General features: G+C 42.1%; 1 protein-coding gene across 1 annotated transcript in view; it reads left to right on the top strand.

Annotated features, from left to right (window-relative positions):
• Positions 1-23,893, top strand: part of wls (Wnt ligand secretion mediator) — a 141,038-nt gene that overhangs the window by 56,212 nt on the left and 60,933 nt on the right. Inside the window, exon 6 of the mRNA XM_034183020.1 lies at positions 23,256-23,424. Within this exon, the coding sequence (XP_034038911.1) occupies positions 23,256-23,424 (169 nt within the window). The remainder of the gene's footprint in view (positions 1-23,255; positions 23,425-23,893) is intronic.

Below are 23,893 nucleotides of genomic sequence, written 5' to 3'. Positions count from 1 at the left end.
TGCTCTGTGCGCTGGACTCTATATAAAATAAATATTTTGTAGCGGATTAATCATTTTCTGTCAAACCTTGGATGCCGAAAACACCTCTAATCACTTCTGGAATTAATGGATCACATGAGCTCCGCTGTGTGTGCGCACTGAGGCAGTGACTCATCATCACGCTTCAAACGAGCATTTAGGCAGAATGCCAGCTCACAAAAGAGTGATATTTCAGTCAATATTGGACGAACACAAAGTTAAAATTTGGGTGACTGCGTGAAAGTGGATGTGTGTTTAAAGCCATGGAAGATAACTCCAGTGGAGCAGCTAAGAGCAGGAGCTGTGCGGCAACACAGGTGGAGAGCTCACAAAAGACCGATTTTGAAGACATAACACAAAGTTAAAAATTGTATCATGGTGACTTGTAAGCTGCAGAAGAAATAAAGAAATATATATATTGAAAATGATCCACAGGTGTATATAATAAAACGGCCACCTCATTCTGTATGCAGAACGGCATCGCGCGCAAAAGAATGCTTTTGCAGAAATAAACGGACGAACACAAAGTTAAAGTGGATTCACGTTGTGAAAATGATTGTGCTTAAAGCCAGCAAGCCACGGATGGAAAGGAAGCCAGAAAGAGCAGAGAGGCGGCTGTCCATGAAAGGACAACAGCAGCGCGTGCAAAAGAGTGATTTTGCAGAAATAAATGGACAGACATGAAGTTTTGTGTGTTTAAAGCCGCAAAAAAAAAAAAAAAAAAAAAAGCCAGAGAGCCGCAGAGCCAGCGAGGAGCACAGAGGCGGCTCTCCAGGAACCCGTGGTTCGGGTCTAGATGGTCTGGTGTATTACAGGTGGACAGCAGCCTGGCGCACAGCGCACAACTGCGGAACTGTGATGGAGTGTCTATTTTTGGACTGCGTTTAAAAAAAAAAAAAAGAAAAAAAAAAAGAAGGGACATCTTTAAATGGTGCTGTGAATTGAAAACCCACACTTTGAAGGGACCAGGTGTGGGAGGGCTGGAGGTTTGGACCAAACTCATGCCTAAACATGTGCCAACATGGCACTATCATGGCACTACGTGGATTAGTGTGGCTGATGCGAGCCATTCGAGGCTGTAATGACAGGTCGGTCGTGGCTCAATAGAGGCTGCTACATGGCACATGCGGGGTACAGAGAGGCACATAGTGGCACCTTCATAGTGGATACGTGATAGATGAAAACGTGGGTCATTCTTCAAATAATCACCCCACACCCGTGCATGGCTCCTTCTTCAGCCTTCATTATTCGGTGGGACCAAGGCTTTAGTCATTAACTTTATCAAATTTTGTGTACGCTGCTGTGAGATTGTGGAGCAAAATTCAGCCTAATCACACTTTTTTTTTTTGTGGTCCTGTCGTGGTTTCCATAATGAAATGAAGAACATTTTCATGACGAGTTTTTTTTTATTTTTATTTTACTATTTCTAACCCTACCCTTAGTGATAATGTTTGCATTAACTTTATCAAATTTTGTGTACACTGCTGTGAGATTGTGGAGCAAAAACTCAGGCAAGTCGCACTTTTTTTTCCGTGTTCCTGTTGCGGCTTACATAATGAAATGAGTAACATTTTCATGATGTGTTTTTGTATTTTACTTTACTATTTCTAACTCTACCCTTAGTGATACTGTTTGTCATTAATTTTATTGAATTTTGTGTACGTTGTGAGATTGTGGAGCAAAACTCAGCCGAGTCTCACTTTTTTTCGTGGTCCTGTCGTGGTTTCCGTAACGAAATGAGTAACATTTTCGTGATGCAGGTTTTTTTTAATTTTTTTTATTTTACCATTTCTAACCCCACCCTTTGTGGTAATGTTTGTCAGTGACAGTGAACTGCACAACAAGTCTCTGGCATGGAGTATTAGCAAAAATCAAAAGGCGAAAAACAGAGGAAAGACGAGCTGAGATGGCTTGTTTACACAGCCAAGTGTATTGTGAGCGGCTAAACTTGACCTTTGGCTGTATGTGGCACCGCCTGCATATGACCTGTATAGAAGAGCAGTGACTCTCTGCATATCAAAGAAGCACCATCTGCTGACTAGATGAGGTACTGTATGCTGTATTAACAGAAAAGACATGAGTTAAGTTCTTTTTTTCATTTAAAAGTCTTGTTTAGAACATTTGTCAGGGATCCCTTTTTTTTTTTATTACCACTATCAAAATCCCCCCACTTCAGCACATCACCTGTTCAGCCTGCTCCACTTGGGCAGGGGATACAGGCCGATCAGAGCCTGAACCTCCAGGATGACAAACAGTTTCTTTCCCAGAGCTGTGAGAACATTAAACACTCATATTTCTGACGTTCCATGTGCAATAACTAAATTTCCCTTGGGGAGTCTTTCCAAGGGGTTAATAAAGTTCTATCTAATCTAATCTAACTGAAATCCTGTGGGATATACTCATACAAATACAACCCCTGGCAATAATTATGGAATCACCGGCCTCGGAGGATGTTCATTCAGTTGTTTAATTTTGTAGAAAAAAAAGCAGATCACAGACATGACACAAAACTAAAGTCATTTCAAATGACAACTTTCTGGCTTTAAGAAACACTATAAGAAATCAGGAAAAAAAATTGTGGAAGTCAGTAACGGTTACTTTTTTAGACCAAGCAAAGGGAAAAAAATAGGACTCACTCAATTCTGAGGAATAAATTATGGAATCACCCTGTAAATTTTCATCCCCAAAACTAACACCTGCATCAAATCAGATCTGCTCGTTAGTCTGCATCTAAAAAGGAGTGATCACACCTTGGAGAGCTGTTGCACCAAGTGGACTGACATGAATCATGGCTCCAACATGAGAGATGTCAATTGAAACAAAGGAGAGGATTATCAAACTCTTAAGAGGGTAAATCATCACGCAATGTTGCAAAAGATGTTGGTTGTTCAGTCAGTTGTGTCTAAACTCTGGACCAAATACAAACAACATGGGAAGGTTGTTAAAGGCAAATATACTGGTAGACCAAGGAAGACATCAAAGCGTCAAGACAGAAAACTTAAAGCAATATGTCTAAAAAATCAAAAATGCACAACAAAACAAATGAGGAACGAATGGGAAGAAACTGGAGTCAACGTCTGTGACCGAACTGTAAGAAACCGCCTAAAGGAAATGGGATTTACATACAGAACACCTAAACAGAAAAAAAACAAGGTTACAATGGGCTAAGGAAAAGCAATCGTGGACTGTGGATGACTGGATGAAAGTCATATTCAGTGATGAATCTCGAATCTGCATTGGGCCAGGTGATGATGTTGGAACTTTTGGTTGGTGCCGTTCCAATGAGATTTATAAAGATGACTGCCTGAAGAGAACATGTAGATTTCCACAGTCATTGATGACATGGGGCTGCATGTCAGGTAAAGGCACTGGGGAGATGGCTGTCATTACATCATCAATAAATGCACAAGTTTACATTGATATTTTGGACACTTTTCTTATCCCATCAATTGAAAGGATGTTTGGGGATGATGAAATCATTTTTCAAGATGATAATGCATCTTGCCATAGAGCAAAAACTGTGAAAACATTCCTTGCAAAAAGACACATAGGGTCAATGTCATGGCCTGCAAATAGTCCGGATCTTAATCCAATTGAAAATCTTTGGTGGAAGTTGAAGAAAATGGTCCATGACAAGGCTCCAACCTGCAAAGCTGATCTGGCAACAGCAGTCAGAGAAAGTTGGAGCCAGATTGATGAAGAGTACTGCTTGTCAGTCATTAAGTCCATGCCTCAGAGACTGCAAGCTGTTATAAAGGCCAGAGGTGGTGCAACAAAATACTAGTGATGTGTTGGAGTGTTCTTTTATTTTTCATGAGTCCATAATTTTTTCCTCAGAATTGAGTGATTCCATATTTTTTTCCCTCTGCTTGGTCTAATAAAGTAACCGTTACTGACTGCCACAATTTTTTTTTTTCCTGATTTCTTATAGTGTTTCTTAAAGCCAGAAAGTTGCCATTTGAAATAACTTTAGTTTTGTGTCATGTCTGTGATCTGCTTTTTTTTCTACAAAATTAAGCAACTGAATGAACATCCTCCGAGGTCGGTGATTCCATAATTTTTGCCAGGGGTTGTATGTGCAATATGTGCCATCTAATTTTTTCTGTGCCTTATCTAGATTGTATATTTATGTGTTTAAATAGCTTGTACATAACTCAGCCACATGGGGTGTGCGGCCAGTACATTCTGAGTGCCGGTCCCAAGCCCGGATAAATGAGGAGGGTTGCGTCAGGAAGGGCATCCGGCGTAAAACAAGCCAACCCAACTATGCAGACTCAGAATCGAATTCCCATACCGGATCGGTCGCGGCCTGGGTTAACAACGTCTGCCACCGGTGCTATTGCCCAACAGGGTGCCGGTGGAAATTGGGCTATTGCTGGGCGAAGACGACGAAGAAGAGGAGGAAAACGTTGCCACGAACAGCGGGAGAAGAAGAAAACTAGAAGGGTGGAAATGAGAGTGGGGATTTTGAATGTTGGTAGTATGACTGGTAAAGGGAGAGAGCTGGCTGATATGATGGAGAGGAGAAAGGTAGACATATTGTGTGTGCAAGAGACCAAGTGGAAGGGAAGTAAGAGCAGGAGCATCGGCGGTGGGTACAAGTTGTTTTACCATGGTGAGGACAGGAAGAGAAATGGTGTTGGGGTCATTTTAAAGGAAGAGTATGTTAAAAGTGTGTTGGAGGTTAAGCGAGTGTCTGACAGGGTGATGAGTGTGAAGTTGGAAATTGAAGGGGTGATGATGAATATCATGAGTGCATATGCCCCACAGGTAGGTTATGAGATGAAGGAGAAAGAAGATTTCTGGAGTGTATTAGATGAGGTGGTGGAGAGTGTGCCCAAGCATGAAAGAGTGGTGATAGGAGCAGACTTCAGTGGGCATATTGGTGAAGGGAACAGAGGTGATGAGGAAGTAATGGGTAGATATGGTATCAAGGATAGGAATGGGGAAGGACAGATGGTAGTTGATTTTGCAAAAAGGATGGAAATGGCTGTGGTGAATACCTACTTTAAGAAAAGGGAGGAGCACAGGGTAACATATAAGAGTGGAGGAAGGTGCACACAGGTGGACTACATTCTTTATAGGAGATGCAAGCTAAAAGAAATCACAGACTGTAAGGTGGTAGCAGGAGAGAGTGTCACTAGACAGCATAGGATGGTTGTTCGTAGGATGACGTTAGAGGTAAAGAAGAAGAAGAGAGTGAGAGCTCAACAAAGGATCAGATGGTGGAAGCTGAAGGAGGAAGACTGTTGTGTGAAATTTAGCGAGCAGGTGAGAGAAACACTAGTTGGAGGGGAAGCAATTTTGGACAACTGGAAAAGTACTGCAGATGTGGTGAGGGAGACAGCTAGGGCAGTACTGGGTATGACATCTGGACAGTGGAAGGAAGACAAGGAGACTTGGTGGTGGAATGAAGAGGTCCAGGAAAGCATAAGGAGAAAGAGGTTGGCGAAAAAGTTTTGGGATAGTCGGCGAGATGAAGAAAGTAGACAGGAGTACAAGGAGATGCGGCGTAAGGCGAGAAGTGGCAAAAGCAAAGGAAAATGCATATTGCAAGCTGTACAAGAAGTTGAATAGTAAGGAAGGAGAAAAGGACTTGTACTGATTGGCCAGACAAAGGGACAGAGCTAGAAAGGATGTGCAGCAGGTTAGGGTGGTAAAAGATGCACATGGTAATGTGCTGACAAATGAGTGTGTGCTGAGAAGGTGGAGGGAAAATTTTGAAGAGTTGATGAATAAAGAAAATGAGCGAGAGAAAAGGCTGGATGATGTGGCGAGAGTAAATCAGGAAGTAAAAGAGATTAGCAAGGAAGAAGTGAGGGCTTCTATGAAGAGGATGAAGAGTGGAAAGGCAGTTGGTCCAGATGACATTCCAATGGAGGCATGGAAATGTCTAGGAGAGATGGCAGTAGAGTTTCTAACCAGATTGTTTAATAAAATCTTGGAAAGTGAGAGGTTGCCTGAGGAGTGGAGACGAAGTGTGCTGGTTCCTATTTTCAAGAACAAGGGTGATGTGCAGAGCTGCAGTAACTACAGAGGCATAAAGCTGATCAGCCACAGCATGAAGTTATGGGAAAGAGTAGTAGAAGCTAGGCTTAGAAAACAGGTGAAGATCTGTGAGCAGAAGTATGGTTTCATGCCGAGAAAGAGCACTACGGATGCAATGTTTGCTCTGAGAATACTGTTGGAAAAGTACAGAGAAGGACAGAAAGAGTTACATTGTGTGTTTGTGGACTTAGAAAAAGCTTATGATAGGGTGCCAAGAGAAGAGTTGTGGCATTGTATGAGGAAGTCTGGAGTGGCAGAGAAGTATGTTAGGGTAGTGCAGGACATGTACAAGAATAGTGTGACAGCGGTGAGATGCGCAGTTGGAATGACAGATTCATTCAAGGTGGAGGTGGGATTACACCAAACATCAGCTCTGAGTCCTTTCTTGTTTGCAGTGGTGATGGACAGGTTGACAGATGAGATCAGACAGGAGTCCCCATGGACTATGATGTTTACAGATGACATTTTGATTTGTAGTGAGAGTAGAGAGCAAGTTGAGTCTAGTCTGGAGAAGTGGAGATATGCTTTGGAGAGAAGGGGAATGAAAGTCAATAGAAGCAAGACTGAGTACGTGTGTGAACGAGAGGGAGCCCAGTGGAATAGTGCAGTTACAAGGAGTAGAAGTGGTGAAAGTAGATGAGTTTAAATATTTGGGGTCAACTGTTCAAAGTAATGAAGAGTGTGGTAGAGAGGTGAAGAAGAGTGTGCAGGCAGGGTGGAGTGGGTGGAGAAAGGTGGCAGGAGTGATTTGTGACCGAAGAATATCAGCAAGAGTGAAGGGGAAAGTTTACAAAACAGTAGTGAGACCAGCTATGTTGTATGGTTTAGAGACAGTGACACTAACAAAAAGACAGGAGGCAGAGCTGGAGGTGGCAGAGCTGAAGATGTTGAGATTCTCTTTGGGAGTGACAAGAATGGACAAGATTAGGAATGAACATATCAGAGGGACAGCTCAGGTGGGACGGTTTGGAGACAGTCAGAGAGGCGAGATTGAGATGGTTTGGACATGTGCAGAGGAGGGACCCAGGGTATATAGGGAGAAGGATGCTGAGGATGGAGCCACCAGGCAGGAGGAGAAGAGGGAGACCAAAGAGAAGGTTCATGGATGTGCTGAGAGAGGACATGCAGGTGGTTGATGTGACAGAGGAAGATACAGGGGACAGGGTGAGATGGAAACGATTGATCTGCTGTGGCGACCCCTAACGGGAACAGCCGAAAGACAAAGAAGAAGAAATAACTTGTACATGTCTTCACTTATTTATATACTCACATTTTTCACTTTTTTCGCTAAAATAGTTATTTGAGTCATAGTGATGGGTTCTTTTTATCTTTTCTTATTCCTAAATTTAGGAGTGGCACCCCTAATCTGGTTGTATGTGTACAATGACAAATAAAACTTCTATTCTGTTCCACTTATCTTCCTTAATAGACAGGTCCATGCCAGGTAAAATTGGCCATTTTTTTTCAGTCAAGGTTTTCTCAGTGGATTCTAGTAGTTTCAGACATGCTGTTTAAAATAAGACCTGGGGCCATCTTGAATTTTGCCTCAAATTCAATATGGCCACCAAAATTCCAATATGGCCACCAAACTACCTAAAATCTTATCTGAAAGACCCTTATCAAGTGAAAAGCAGATATGTTTTTCACTAATCTGTCATGATAATAGCTGGTGAAGGTAATCCAGCTGGATTGATGTCACAGCAGTAGATTATTGCTGTTTAAATCCAATATGGCCGACGGGGCCAACCACGTTTTCAGAAAATAGCTGTATCTCCTGGTCTGTTCAAGATATGGCTGTGAATGTGGTGTCTATACCTAGGTTTTCAGGTGTGAGGAATCCAAATATGACATCATATTTGAAATTAGGTCAGTAGGTCATGGGGTAAATTCAAGATGACCACCAATGTCGAAGTCTATAATCTGCATGCTCAGCCTGCAACAGTCACAAAAGGTGATTCTAGAGCCAAGACATAGATTTATTCATTTCCTCAAGTCATATAGTCTTTTCCTTAGTCATGAAACACCGCGATACTGAACCAAATTAATCTAAAAAACATGGCTGAGTCCGAAAGGCTCCATATGATGTGTTCTTATTCATTGATAATATCCAAGTCACTATAGGAGACAAAACAGGAAATTGCCAAGCTAAGGTACAATCTTTGTTCTACAAATCTCCTATCTCTCATAAGCCTGCCTAGATTTAAAGACATATGTTCATCACTACTGAAATGTGAAGGCACACAGGCAAAAATGATGATAGAGTACCTCAAGGATGTATCTGCTTTGCTCTGTCTTATCATGGCAGTCTGGGAGAAAAGTATTGAGACTCACATGGCAGCTGAACGTGCTCTACTCCCAAAGTGCTTTGCTTTCGGACACATGAATTATGCAAGATACCTCACATTCCAACATGTCAATCTGCAAAATGTGAAGAAGAATCACAAGGAAGCATGGGAGGACCTAGTACAGAATGGATTTGGGGGCTCATTAACCGGGGAACCATTTTCATACCATTCACGGAGATCTGATCACAGAAACAACAATCAACCATGAGGTAAAATTCAGAGGAGGTCCAATGCAGGGTGGATACAGCACCAGTGAGCAGACCACAGATACGAGGTCTGTCCATAAAGTATAGGTCCTTTTAATTTTTTTCAAAAACTATATGGATTTCATTCATATGTTTTTACGTCAGACATGCTTGAACCCTCGTGCGCATGCGTGAGTTTTTCCACACCTGTCGGTGACGTCATTCGCCTGTGAGCACTCCTTGTGGGAGGAGTCGTCCAGCCCCTCGTCGGAATTCCTTTGTCTGAGAAGTTGCTGAGAGACTGGCGCTTTGTTTGATCAAAATTTTTTCTAAACCTGTGAGACACATCGAAGTGGACACGGTTCGAAAAAGTAAGCTGGTTTTCAGTGAAAATTTTAACGGCTGATGAGAGATTTTGAGGTGATACTGTCGCTTTAAGGACTTCCCACAGTGCGAGACGTCGCACAGCGCTCTCAGGCGGCGTCATCAGCCTGTTTCAAGCTGAAAACCTCCACATTTCAGGCTCTATTGATCCAGGACGTCGTGAGAGAACAGAGAAGTTTCAGAAGAAGTCGGTTTCAGCATTTTATCCGGATATTCCACTGTTAAAGGAGATTTTTTTTAATGAAAGACGTGCGGACGGGTCCGTGCGTCGGCTCGCAGCCGCCGCGACGCTCCGCCACAGGAAAAACACCTCTGTTGGAAGCCTTAAGGACAAGTTGGAACATGTCCAGCTGTTAAACAATTTCTCATATACTCACTCCACTGAAAGCCATCAAAAGCCGCCTGGATTTTACAAATGGTTATCAACACGGAGGTGTTTTTCCTGTGCCGCCGCACCGCGCCGGCTGCGTCCCGACGCGCGGACCCGTCCGCACATCTTTCATTAAAAAAAATCTCCTTTAACAGTGGAATATCCGGATAAAATGCTGACACCGACTTCTTCTGAAACTTCTCTGTTCTCTCACGACGTCCTGGATCAATAGAGCCTGAAATGTGGAGGTTTTCAGCTTGAAACAGGCTGATGACGCCGCCTGAGAGCGCTGTGCGACGTCTAGCACCGTGGGAAGTCCTTAAAGCGACAGTATCACCTCAAAATCTCTCATCAGCCGTTAAAATTTTCACTGAAAACCAGCTTAATTTTTCGAACCATGTCCACTTCGATGTGTCTCACAGGTTTAGAAAAAAGCGCCAGTCTCTCAGCATCTTCTCAGACAAAGGAATTCCGACGAGGGGCTGGAGGATTCCTCCCACAAGGAGTGCTCACAGGCGAATGACGTCACCGACGGGTGGAAAAACTCACGCATGCGCACGAGGGTTCATGCATGTCTGACGTAAAAACATATGAATGAAATCCATATAGTTTTTGAAAAAAAATAAAAAGGACCTATACTTTATGGACAGCCCTCGTACATTCGTCAAGACCAGCCATATTATGGCTGAGTATTATAGACTTCGGCATTGGTGGCCATCTTGAATTTACCCCATGACCTACTGACCTAATTTCAAATATGATGTCATATTTGGATTCCTCACACCTGAAAACCTAGGTATAGACACTAAATTCACAGCCATATCTTGAACAGACCAGGAGATACAGCTATTTTCTGGAAACGTGGTTGGCCCTGTCGGCCATATTGGATTTAAACAGCAATAATGTACTGCTGTGACATCAATCCAGCTGGATTATGTTCACCAGCTATTATCATGACAGATTAGTGAAAAACATATCTGCTTTTCACTTGATAATGGTCTTTCAGATAAGATTTTAGGTACTTTGGTGGCCATATTGGATTTTTGGTGGCCATATTGGATTTGAGGCAAAATTCAAGATGGCCCCAGGTCTTATTTTAAACAGCTTTTTTGAAACTACTAGAATCCACTGAGAAAACCTTGACTGGAAAAAATGGTTGATTTTACCTGGCATAGACTTTTCTATAATGTCTATAATTGGCAAAGCTTCTGGGGAAAACCTGGTCTTGTTAGGAGAGACGGCATCCATCCCACTTTGGATGGAGCAGCTCTCATTTTTAGAAATCTGGCCAATTTTCTTAAATCCTCCAAACCGTGACTATCCAGGGTTGGGACCAGGAAGCAGAGTTGTAGTCTTACACACCTCTCTGCAGCTTCTCTCCCCCTGCCATCCCCTCATTACCCCATCCCCGTTGAGACGGTGCCTGCTCCCAGACCACCAATAACCAGCAAAAATCTATTTAAGCATAAAAATTCAAAAAGAAAAAATAATATAGCACTTTCAACTGCACCACAGACTAAAACAGTTAAATGTGGTCTATTAAACATTAGGTCTCTCTCTTCTAAGTCCCTGTTAGTAAATGATATAATAATTGATCAACATATTGATTTATTCTGCCTTACAGAAACCTGGTTACAGCAGGATGAATATGTTAGTTTAAATGAGTCAACACCCCCGAGTCACACTAACTGCCAGAACGCTCGTAGCATGGGCCGAGGCGGAGGATTAGCAGCAATCTTCCATTCCAGCTTATTAATTAATCAAAAACCCAGACAGAGCTTTAATTCATTTGAAAGCTTGACTCTTAGTCTTGTCCATCCAAATTGGAAGTCCCAAAAACCAGTTTTATTTGTAGTTATCTATCGTCCTCCTGGTCGTTACTGTGAGTTTCTCTGTGAATTTTCAGAACTTTTGTCTGACTTAGTGCTTAGCTCAGATAAGATAATTATAGTGGGCGATTTTAACATCCACACAGATGCTGAGAATGACAGCCTCAACACTGCATTTAATCTATTATTAGACTCAATTGGCTTTGCTCAAAATGTAAATGAGTCCACCCACCACTTTAATCATATCTTAGATCTTGTTCTGACTTATGGTATGGAAATTGAAGACTTAACAGTATTCCCTGAAAACTCCCTTCTGTCTGATCATTTCTTAATAATATTTACATTTACTCTGATGGACTACCCAGCAGTGGGGAATAAGTTTCATTACACTAGAAGTCTTTCAGAAAGCGCTGTAACTAGGTTTAAAGATATGTTTCCTTCTTTATGTTCCCTAATGCCATATACCAACACAGTGCAGAGTAGCTACCTAAACTCTGTAAGTGAGATAGAGTATCTCGTCAATAGTTTTACATCCTCATTGAAGACAACTTTGGATGCTGTAGCTCCTCTGAAAAAGAGAGCCTTAAATCAGAAGTGCCTGACTCCGTGGTATAACTCACAAACTCGCAGCTTAAAGCAGATAACCCGTAAGTTGGAGAGGAAATGGCGTCTCACTAATTTAGAAGATCTTCACTTAGCCTGGAAAAAGAGTCTGTTGCTCTATAAAAAAGCCCTCCGTAAAGCTAGGACATCTTACTACTCATCACTAATTGAAGAAAATAAGAACAACCCCAGGTTTCTTTTCAGCACTGTAGCCAGGCTGACAAAGAGTCAGAGCTCTATTGAGCCGAGTATTCCTTTAACTTTAACTAGTAATGACTTCATGACTTTCTTTGCTAATAAAATTTTAACTATTAGAGAAAAAATTACTCATAACCATCCCAAAGACATATCGTTATCTTTGGCTGCTTTCAGTGATGCCGGTATTTGGTTAGACTCTTTCTCTCCAATTGTTCTGTCTGAGTTATTTTCATTAGTTACTTCATCCAAACCATCAACATGTCTATTGGACCCCATTCCTACCAGGCTGCTCAAGGAAGCCCTACCATTATTTAATGCTTCGATCTTAAATATGATCAATCTATCTTTATTAGTTGGCTATGTACCACAGGCTTTTAAGATGGCAGTAATTAAACCATTACTTAAAAAGCCATCACTTGACCCAGCTATCTTAGATAATTATAGGCCAATCTCCAACCTTCCTTTTCTCTCAAAAATTCTTGAAAGGGTAGTTGTAAAACAGCTAACTGATCATCTGCAGAGGAATGGTCTATTTGAAGAGTTTCAGTCAGGTTTTAGAATTCATCATAGTACAGAAACAGCATTAGTGAAGGTTACAAATGATCTACTTATGGCCTCAGACAGTGGACTCATCTCTGTGCTTGTTCTGTTAGACCTCAGTGCTGCTTTTGATACTGTTGACAAAATTTTATTACAAAGATTAGAGCATGCCATAGGTATTAAAGGCACTGCACTGCGGTGGTTTGAATCATATTTATCTAATAGATTACAATTTGTTCATGTAAATGGGGAATCTTCTTCACAGACTAAGGTTAATTATGGAGTTCCACAAGGTTCTGTGCTAGGACCAATTTTATTCACTTTATACATGCTTCCCTTAGGCAGTATTATTAGACGGCATTGCTTAAATTTTCATTGTTACGCAGATGATACCCAGCTTTATCTATCCATGAAGCCAGAGGACACACACCAATTAGCTAAACTGCAGGATTGTCTTACAGACATAAGGACATGGATGACCTCTAATTTCCTGCTTTTAAACTCAGATAAAACTGAAGTTATTGTACTTGGCCCCACAAATCTTAAAAATTAGAAAGGTCTTGTCTCAGAGTGATGCTGAAAAACTAATTCATGCATTTATTTCCTCTAGGCTGGACTATTGTAATTCATTATTATCAGGTTGTCCTAAAAGTTCCCTGAAAAGCCTTCAGTTAATTCAAAATGCTGCAGCTAGAGTACTGACGGGGACTAGAAGGAGAGAGCATATCTCACCCATGTTGGCCTCTCTTCATTGGCTTCCTGTTAATTCTAGAATAGAATTTAAAATTCTTCTTCTTACTTATAAGGTTTTGAATAATCAGGTCCCTTCTTATCTTAGGGACCTCATAGTACCATATCACCCCAATAGAGCGCTTCGCTCTCAGACTGCAGGCTTACTTGTAGTTCCTAGGGTTTGTAAGAGTAGAATGGGAGGCAGAGCCTTCAGCTTTCAGGCTCCTCTCCTGTGGAACCAGCTCCCAATTCAGATCAGGGAGACAGACACCCTCTCTACTTTTAAGATTAGGCTTAAAACTTTCCTTTTTGCTAAAGCTTATAGTTAGGGCTGGATCAGGTGACCCTGAACCATCCCTTAGTTATGCTGCTATATACTTAGACTGCTGGGGGGTTCCCATAATGCACTGAGTGTTTCTTTCTCTTTTTGCTCTGTATGCACCACTCTGCATTTAATCATTAGTGATTGATCTCTGCTCCCCTCCACAGCATGTCTTTTTCCTGGTTCTCTCCCTCAGCCCCAACCAGTCCCAGCAGAAGACTGCCCCTCCCTGAGCCTGGTTCTGCTGGAGGTTTCTTCCTGTTAAAAGGGAGTTTTTCCTTCCCACTGTCGCCAAGTGCTTGCTCACAGGGGGTCGTTTTGACCTTTGGGGTTTTTACGTAATTATTGTATGGCCTTGCCTTACAATATAAAGCGCCTTGGGGCAGCTGTTTGTTGTGATTTGGCGCTATATAAAAAAAATTGAATTGAATTGAAATGTGCCCTGACACTTGCACGACTTTGATCTGCGCACTTGCATGCACATTGTCATGATGATCCCACACACTGTGTTCCCAGCTGGATGCCGCACTTTGTTCCACTGGCTGCCACTCGTGCGCTGGACGATCCGTATGGAAAATAATTATTTCATAGCGAATTAATAATTTTCTTTTCGAGTTGGCTGTTGAAAACACCTCTAATCGCTTATGGAATCACAGCGGACTGTTCCAGCTGGAGCTTTTCTCACGCATTAAACGAGGTGGAGAAAGCATTTGGAACTGTCTAAAAAGATAAGTATTTGTCATGTGTATATTATAATGGCTTGGTAAAACAGTTGCATGTACATTCCTTCTTGTGTGCAGCTGTAAAAGTATGTTTGTGATAAATTTAACATCTTGTTATAATCGTTCAGATGAGCTGCACTCTGATGCAGTGCACTGACGCAATCACTCGTACTCACACGCAGTGTTTTTGACTTGTTTGCACACTGTTCACTTGATGTTCACGTCATTAATGCGTGATGGAGATTTTGAACATTTCAAAATTTTCTTTGTGGATGTGCACGAAGCTGTGCACCATTTATGCTGGTTTACAACGAGTTTGAGACGCATTTACACTTGTGCGTGCAAGTGCACGGATCAAAGTCATGCATGTGTAAGGGGGCCTTTAGTTTCACAAACTTTTCACTCCCAACCGCCCCTTCCCCCCGCCTTTTGGTGTTGTGAACAGTACACATTCTTGGCATTCCAGCCAGTTGTGGTTTCACTTTATTGTCTTGGTAATTTGCTGACAAATGTGAGTAGTTTTGTTGTGAAAGTGTAGGAACACGGACCCACAACAGGGGGCGCAATGAACGGACAATGGAGGAAGATAAATAACAAGGTTTACTATTGTGAAACAAGCACAATAAGTACAACAATCACAATTTGGGGTTGAATTTGCTGGTGTCGTGTGGGCAGGCTCGAAGGTAGGAGACACCCGTCTCAGTCGAACCGGAACCACCCCGATCTCCTCTGCCACCGAACCCTGGAAATACTGGAACCGCCAAGTCCCGAATTCCCAGGTGGCCACTGCCTCCGCTCGTCGGATCCGGTACTGCTGGCAGGAGAGAGCAACAACACACAGGTGTGATGCGACAGCACCCAGTAACGGAGAGGGGAGAAGCCGCCTCCACCTCTTGTCAATGCACAACAGGAAGGTGAGTACTTCTCCAAGCAATATAGCTTCTAGCAGTCAACAATCCTGAAAAGGTTTAACAAATGATTAGCTGGTTAATCAGAATAAGAATGCAGAGATACTACCTCAGTCTTAGGCGATATCTCGGCACTGAGGTGGAGACGCCGTCCTCCTGATATACCTTGGTGCCGAGTAGAAACAGCTGTGTCCAATAATGGGTGACAGCTGTCACCCTGGCTGCTCATCTCAGGTGGCGACGCCCTCTGGTGCCTGGAGCCCGCACTCCAGGCAGGGCGCCCTCTGGTGGTGGTGGGCCAGCAGTACCTCCTCTTCAGCGGCCCACACAACAAGTTTGATTAGAAAACTTGTACTTACGTGGCTCTTGGTATCTGGGGAATAAAAAGCTTGCCTGTCACTATTTTGAGTGTTTTTTTTCCCACCTTTTTTGTCTTTTTCTGAAGCTATAGCTCTGAGTCATCCGTCTGTGATCATCCTTTCATCTGCTGCAGCATGCCGGAACCTGATTCAGACACTCTGTGCCGTCTCCCTGCAGGCATTCTCTAATTCTTTCACTCTTGTTGTTCTCCATAAAGTCTGAAATTTAAGTGTTGGAAGACTAGTCGTGACAAAAATGAACTAGCTGTGCAGTTGATGGGGCTGTAATGTGCTTTGAGCAGAATATATAATCTAATAAATAATCCCTTGGATGTGCAGAGCAGGTAGCTCAGTGGAATAATGTGTTATGTCACCAATATGTAGACCTGGGTTTCAATTGTAGTCACATTACCTGTTTGTCATTGAACAAGACAAGAGACATGTTGCATTGTCAGTCCACACAGCTGTAAAATAGTACCAGCCTTGGTTCTGTAAGTAACATGAGATGGACTGGATCCATCCAGAGGGAGTTTTAGAATGTCAGCTGCTTCATGCTGTGGAACCCATGGATAAACACCCATGCCAGTGGGTCTCAGAGCTTGTACAGGACGTGACATATTTCTGGACTTTAAATCGTGCTGGTAATTGGACTTGTCATTCTGTTATGTAGCCAACTCGAGCAATTAGTGCATGCACAGTGAACAACCTGACAGTCCTCGAAATAACGTGAATTGCCTGGTGTTGTCATATTGTTGCCAATGCAATGCCTGAAACCAGTCACAAATATAGTCTTATAGTCAGTCACATTTCTTACTTTCTAAAGGAGTGGAATGACAGCCCAGTTGGGAGGAGACTTTTTTTGTGCTACAGGTGACATGCTGCACATCAGTTTGATGAACCTGTCTGTGTTTTGTTTCAATTCAGTCATTTTGTGGTACACTGTTCTTGTTCTTCTTCTCATCTTCTGTGACCAAAACAAAATCAGAAAGGATGAGACATAATTTGTGGGTTTTTTTTTTTTCTTTTTTGACTTATAGTCCAGTGTGACTTATACGAGGTCTATTAGAAAAGTATCCGACCTTATTATTTTTTCAAAAACCATATGGATTTGAATCACGTGTGATTACATCAGACATGCTTGAACCCTCGTGGGCATGCAAGAGTTTTTTCACGCCTGTCGGTTACGTCATTCGCCTGTGGGCAGTCTTTGAGTGAGGAGTCATCCACCCGCTCGTCGATTTTTTTCATTGTTTAGGAATGGCTCAGAGACTGTTGCTTTGTTTGATAAAAAATTTTTCAAAACTGTAAGGCACAACTGAGTGGACACCATTCAATAAATTCAGCTGGTTTTCGGTAAAAATTTTAACGGCTGATGAGAGATTTTGGTCTGGTAGTGTCGCTTTAAGGACGGTCCACGGCGCCTGACGGCGATCTGCGCTTCGAGGCGGCAGCGTCTCGCCGTTTGAAGTTGAAAACTTCCACATTTCAGGCTCTGTTGACACAGTAAGTCGTCAGAGAACAGAGAACTTTCAGAAGAAGTCGGCATGAGGAGTTTATTTGGACATTCCATTGTTAACGGTCATTTTGTAATAAAGAATGTGCGGGCAGAGTCGCATGTCGGGCTGGACCCGACCGCGGGGGGTCGCGGCAGGAAAAACACCTCCGTTGGAAATCTTAACGGGCAAGTTGGAACATGCCCAAGCTGTTAAACAATTTCTCAGTTACTCACTTGTTGAAAGCCATTAAAAGCCGCCTGAATTCTACAAATGGTTTTCAACACGGAGGTGTTTTTCCTGTCGCGGCGCACACAGATTTGCCGAGTCGTCACGGAAACGACTCGGCGAATTTGCGCGTACGTCTTTCATTAAAAAAATGTCCTTAAACAGTGGAATGTCCGCATAAATTCCTCATGCCGGCCTCTTCTGAATCTTCTCTGTTCTCTCACGATGTCCTGGGTGAATTAAGCCTTAAATTAGGATGTTTTAAGCTCGAAACAGGCCGACAACAGCGCCTGGAAGCGCTGCAGGACGTCCCGCTCCGTGGGAAGTCCTTACACCGACAGAAACACCCCATAATCTCTCATCAGCCGTTAAACTTTTCACAGAAAACCATTTTAATTTCTCGAATAGTGTCCACTCGGATATTCCTCACAGGTCCAGAAAAAATTTTGATAAAGCAACGCGCGTGCAGCGTGTGAAACAAAGGAATTCAGCCGAGAGGGCGGGACCACATCTCACTCAAGGCCTGCCCACAGGGAAATGACATCACCGACACGCGTGAAAAAACTCACGCATGCGCACGAGGGTTCAAGCATGATTGGTGTAATCGCATGTCATTCAAATCCATATAGTTAAAAAAAAAATAAAAGGGTCGGTTTATTATCTAAGAGACCTCGTATACTGAAAAATCGCAATTCGTGGCGAGGGATTTTCTTTACAGTGGAAACTAGAAACACATTAAACTGCCTTTTTGTTTGAAATAAACAAGACGTGGAAACTTCATGATGGGGCTCACTTGCTTTAAGCATGTGTTTGAAAACAGAGTCGGGTCACATTTAAAGCATTTGTTATACAAGTGAATGTGATGGCGTCACTATTTTGAGCTTTTCCTCATGTCATGCTTCGGAGAAACAGAACATAAACAGTAACAGACCAGAGCACCGCGCTCATAGAGCGCAGACCTCTGCCAACACTAGTTTCCAATTCCACAAATTTTCACGTTTGAAAAAAGTTTCAAGGTCAAAGTCCTGTTAGAAGTGGCTTTTCATAAGCTAAAATATAATACAAACTATAGATCAGAAGGGCTTTTCATTGTTGAAATCAAATATCCGCTAAATCCGCAATGCGGCTCAAACTTTGTCTATTCATTGAGAGTGTCAGTTTGCACCTCATTGTCACAAATGAGAGTGATTGAGGCACTTTTGATTGAGATATAATGAAAAATGTACACTAAATGGGCTTTTCAATATTAAATCAAATGTCCACAAAATCCACAGTCCAGATCAGATCCGGATTAAACTTTGTCAGGTGATAGTGAGTGCCATTGTGCACCTCACTTTCAAATATGAGAGTGATTGGGGCATTTTTGATTAAGATATAATGTAAAATATACATTAAATTGGGTTTTCAGTGTTAAATTTAAATGGCCACAAAATCTGTAATCCGGATCAAGCGTTGTCAGTCAATAAAGGATAACATCCTAAATGCTCTCAAATATGAAATAAATTTGATGCTTTTTGACAGTTGTAAATTTTTGAAAATTTGTTCAATGTTAAAGATAGATTTTTCCAAACTTTGACCTATGATCTTGAAAACTGAATCAGTTCTTGCCTATCAGGATATGAATCCTCAGTAAAAATTTCATAAAGATATATGAAAAATGGTGGGTTACAGGCTGTTCACAAACAAACAAACAGAATAAAAACATTATTCGTTGGCGGAGGTAACAAATTCCACAGTGAGCTGGTTTAAACGGAAATCACCTTTTTTTTTTTAGTTGGACCACTGTGACTCACTTCAGGAAATGTTCAAAATAAATCCATAAGAAATCTTCAAACATTCGTCTGTGCTTGGCTCACAAGGTTCAAGCCACATGTGATAATCAGTTGTTAATTATTAAATGACAAAGCAGAAAACTCCAAACGAGCAGACTCACGCTCTGTATAGAGACTCAAATAAAATCCAGTCTGTTGTTTGGTCACGAAACAGACGTATCACAGACACTGAGGCTAATATATTAGCACAGACTTTCTGCTTCTTCTTTGTAAAACCTTCTTTGTTCTTCAGAAGTAATGTTTTAATTGGAAGACCAGAGTTTTGAAATAAGAGGGACAATTTTTTTTTCTATTTGGAAGATACCTTATTTGGACATATTTGAACTATAAGGATAGCTCTTTTAAGAACAAGAAAAAAAAATTAGCCGTGAGTTTATTATTTTTTTTCACAAATGTACTACAAAAGCGTTTTCAAACATTTCTTTGCATTGCACGTTCTCCTCACGTATGGTCATTTGTTGTGTGATTAAAGTAGTAGTTTACTGGCCGTTTTCACTTGTAATGAAAACATTAATTAGCTCGTAGCTTCTGATGGCTAAACCGATGTTTGTGTTATAAATAAACAGTGTACCAGGTTTTCAGACGTTTGTTTCACGTTCTGTTGGACAGTATGTCTCATGGCTATGTCCTTGGTCTATTTCTTACTTTGTATCTCCTCTGTGACACCATGATGCATACTTCTTTGCTTACCACGCTACACAGACAAAATACAGTTTTGATTTGACATATACCGTTTCAGATGTACAGTAGTGTTCAGAATCATAGTAGTGCTATGTGAGTAAAAAGATCAATCCAGGTTTTGAGTATATTTCTTATTGTTACATGGGAAACAAGGTACCAGTAGATTCAGTAGATTCTCACAAATCCAACAAGACCAAGCATTCATGATATGCACACTCTTAAGGCTATGAAATTGGGCTATTAGTAAAAAAAAAAGTAGAAAAGGGGGTGTTCACAATAATAGTAGTGTGGCAATCAGTCTGCTGTTGATGCTACAAACTCAACACTATTATGTTCAAACTGCTTTTTTAGCAATCCTGTGAATCACTAAACTAGTATTTAGTGGAATAACCACAGTTTTTCATGATTTCTTCACATCTGCGAGGCATTAATTTTGTTGGTTTGGAACCAAGATTTTGCTTGTTTGCTAGTGTGCTTGGGGTCATTGTCTTGTTGAAACACCCATTTCAAGGGCATGTCCTCTTCAGCATAAAGCCCCTTTCACACCGGGGGTGCTCCCGGTTGCTCCCAGTTGCGCCATGCGTCATTATGATGACGTCAGGTGAAAGCAACTCAGTGCCGAGACGATGCAGCTTGGCGCCACAACAGCGCGAGGGGCACAAAGGAGGAAGCAAGTCGGGCGCTGAAAAATTAAACCTGTTTAATTTTTTTGGTGTCCTGTGCTCGACGCAGAAAGGAAGTGGTTCCAGCGCAAGTCGGGGCAAAGAGGCGTAACTCGGGGCAAAGAGGTGTTACCCGGCGTGACTCGGAAGCCAATTTATGATTCCTGCTGTGTTCCATTGTTCATGCAGTATAAATCACGCAGGATTGTTTTTATACCGTGCACTCAATGCAGTAAAAACTACACACTGAAGAAAAAAATGCAGACTGATTGCCAGAAATATCCAGTAAAAAGTCCGGACATCTCTAGTCCACTCATGGACGTTCGTTCATGCGCGCACATGTGAACAATTAAAAGAAAAAAAAGAGTCTGGCTGCAGGCATTACTTCCTTGTTCTCTGCTCAAACTCTCACATCACAGTTAAAAAAAAAAAAAGGACAAAAAAGGACATAAGTCCTGAGACAGGACATGTCAACATCAAGTAGAACTCCAGACATTTCCACATTTGCTTGATGGTCCGTGCGCGCGCATCTCACGGTCAAAGGTGGAAAGAAAAGAAAAAAAATTGTCTGCAGGCAGTTAGTTCCTTTCTCTCCTCAGACTCTCTCATCACAGTTAAAAAAGGACATAAGACCAGGACATGTGAATATCAAGTAGAACTCCAGACATCTCCATGTTTGCTTTTGCATGCGCACGCACACATCTCGCAGTCAAGGGAGGAAAGATAAACTATAACAGAACGCAGACTGCAGCCCTGCAGCTCAGCACAACAAGTAGAAGAGAAGTCAGAGTGCACAGTCTGTCTGCAGCCAAACTGTGCACTCTGACTTCTCTGTGCAGAGAACCTGCAGGCTGCGTTCTCACCTCCTCTCTGCCCCCTACTGCGCGCACCTGATGTAGAAATTCCTGCGTTGTCATGATGCCACAGGGAGCAACTGGGAGCAGCCCCGGTTTGAAAGGGGCTTAAGGCAACATGACCTCTTCAAGTATTTTGACATATCCCAACTGATCCATGATACCTGGTATGCGATATATAGGCCCAACACCATAGTAGGAGAAACATGCCCATATCATGATGCTTGCACCATCATGCTTCACTGTCTTCACTGTGAACTGTGGCTTGAATTCAGAGTTTGGGGGTCGTCTCACAAACTGTCTGCAGCCCTTGGACCCAAAAAGAACAATTTTACTCTCACCAGTCCACAAAATATTTCTCTTTAGGCCAGTTGATGTGTTCTTTGGCAAATTGTAACCTCTTCTGCACATGTCTTTTATTTAACAGAGGGACTTTGCGGGGGATTCTTGCAAATAAATTAGCTTCACAGAGGCGTCTTCTAACTGTCACAGCAATTACAGGTAACTCCAGACTGTCTTTGATCATCCTGGCGCTGATCAATGGATGAGCCTTTGCCATTCTGGTTATTGATGGTTGTTTTCCGTTTTCTTCCACGCATCTCTGGTTTTTTGTCCATTTTAAAGCATTGGAGATCATTGTAGATGAACAGCCTATAATTTTTTGCACCTGCGTACAGTTTTCCCCTCTCCAATCAACTTTTTAACCAAACTACGCTGTTCTTCTGAACAATGTCTTGAACGTCCCATTTTCCTCAGGCTTTCAAAGAGAAAAGCATGTTCAACAGGTGCTGGCTTCATTCTTAAATAGGGGACACCTGATTCACACCTGTTTGTTCCACAAAATTGACAAACTCACTGACTGACTGTCACACTACTATTATTGTGAACACCCCCTTTTCTACTTTTTTTTTTTTTTTTTTACTAATAGCCCAATTGCATAGCCTTAAGAGTGTGCATATCATGAATGCTTGGTCTTGTTGGATTTGTGAGAATCTACTGAATCTACTGGTACCTTGTTTCCCATGTAACAATAAGAAATATACTCAAAACCTGGATTAATCTTTTTAGTCACATAGCACTACTATTATTCTGAACACTACTGTACAATGCTAGCAGTCACCCGCAAATAACGGTCAAATCCTACAAATCAATCATGTAGCTCTACTGATCCATGCACAGGGCAACGCCCCACCCATCTGGATGCTGGGGGAGTGCAGGCAGAAGATGTAGGAAGAGCGCTGGGTGAGCAGCTTGCAAGCTGTTGTTGCAGTTCTGTTTAGTGAAGGCATTATCTTTGAATGCAACATCTAAAATTGAAGTCCGTTTCCTCTCAGTCTTTGAGTCTTCTGACTTTGCTCCTGTCTTTAAACTACACATTAAACTGGTGAAATCCCCTTCAGTTCACTTCACACAGAGTTCAGGGGCTTAATAAAGTAGTTCATTTGTGTTTTGGGCCTCGTATAGTGACATTATTTAGTTCGTTAGTGGTGGTGGCCAAGTGGTTATTATACTTGGTTTCAGTGTTAGAAGGTTCTTGGTTCAAACCCCACCCCTGCCACATTTTCCCATGTAATGTGGAGTAGCTTCAGGAAGGGCATCCGGCGTAAAACCCATTCCAATTCAACATGCAGACCATGGATTTGCTGTGGTGACCCAGAGTGCTTTGCCTCGCTGAATGGTACATTTCCTCTTTCAGCTCATGAAATGTTCATTCCTTTGAATAAATGAAAAACATTCATTATTTGTTTTATATAACAGCTAAAAATGTGCTATTCTTTTTTTTACATTTTTGAACAAGAGAAAAAGGACTTACATTTTGGTGTGTGTCGCTGGTCCTATGGTTTCTGTGCAACGTGGACAGGCACATGATTGTGAAAAAGGCATGAGTTTTATGAAACATCTAATTATTGTTTTTTTTTTGTTTTTTTTCTCTTTTTCTCAGGGTAATCTTAGCTCTCGGAATCTCAATGACGTTCATCAATATTCCGGTGGAGTGGTTTTCTATCGGCTTCAACTGGACCTGGATGCTCCTTTTTGGAGACATCAGGCAGGGCATCTTCTACTCCATGCTGCTCTCCTTTTGGATCATCTTCTGTGGAGAGCATCTCATGGTACGCTACACTGCACCTCTCACCGAAACAACATAAGTCCATAAGCAGGTACCTTGTTAATCTCCCTGCTACATTACAAAGCTTGTGTGTATTCTTGTGTAATATAACAGCTGCTAACGCTTCACTTTTGCAGTCAGATTTAATGTATTTACTGTCCAGCGCAATGAGAAGGAAGAACAGATTGTCATTACAGAAGGTGGTGCTTGAACAGTAGATCAGGAATTGTGATCCTTAAAGCCGTGGTCACAACCCGCCGTACTTGCACGTGCGTGCAGTCTACTTGCAAAAACATGGGCTAAATTTGGAGATCTGTACGTCATAAGTACTGCCTCAGTACCAATTTAGGAGCACGCAGACACGCCGTAGAGGTTTTAGTGCATGCAGAACTTTCGCTGCGGTCAGGCTGCGGATTCACCAGCAGTACAGATGACGCACGTTGTGAGTACTGCCTCAGTACGGATTCAAAGCA

This window comes from Thalassophryne amazonica, chromosome 12, assembly GCF_902500255.1.
Source record: "Thalassophryne amazonica chromosome 12, fThaAma1.1, whole genome shotgun sequence".
NCBI classification, from domain to species: Eukaryota; Metazoa; Chordata; class Actinopteri; order Batrachoidiformes; family Batrachoididae; genus Thalassophryne; species Thalassophryne amazonica.
Note: the sequence above shows the minus strand (reverse complement) of the source record. Positions and strands in the feature narration are given on the sequence as shown.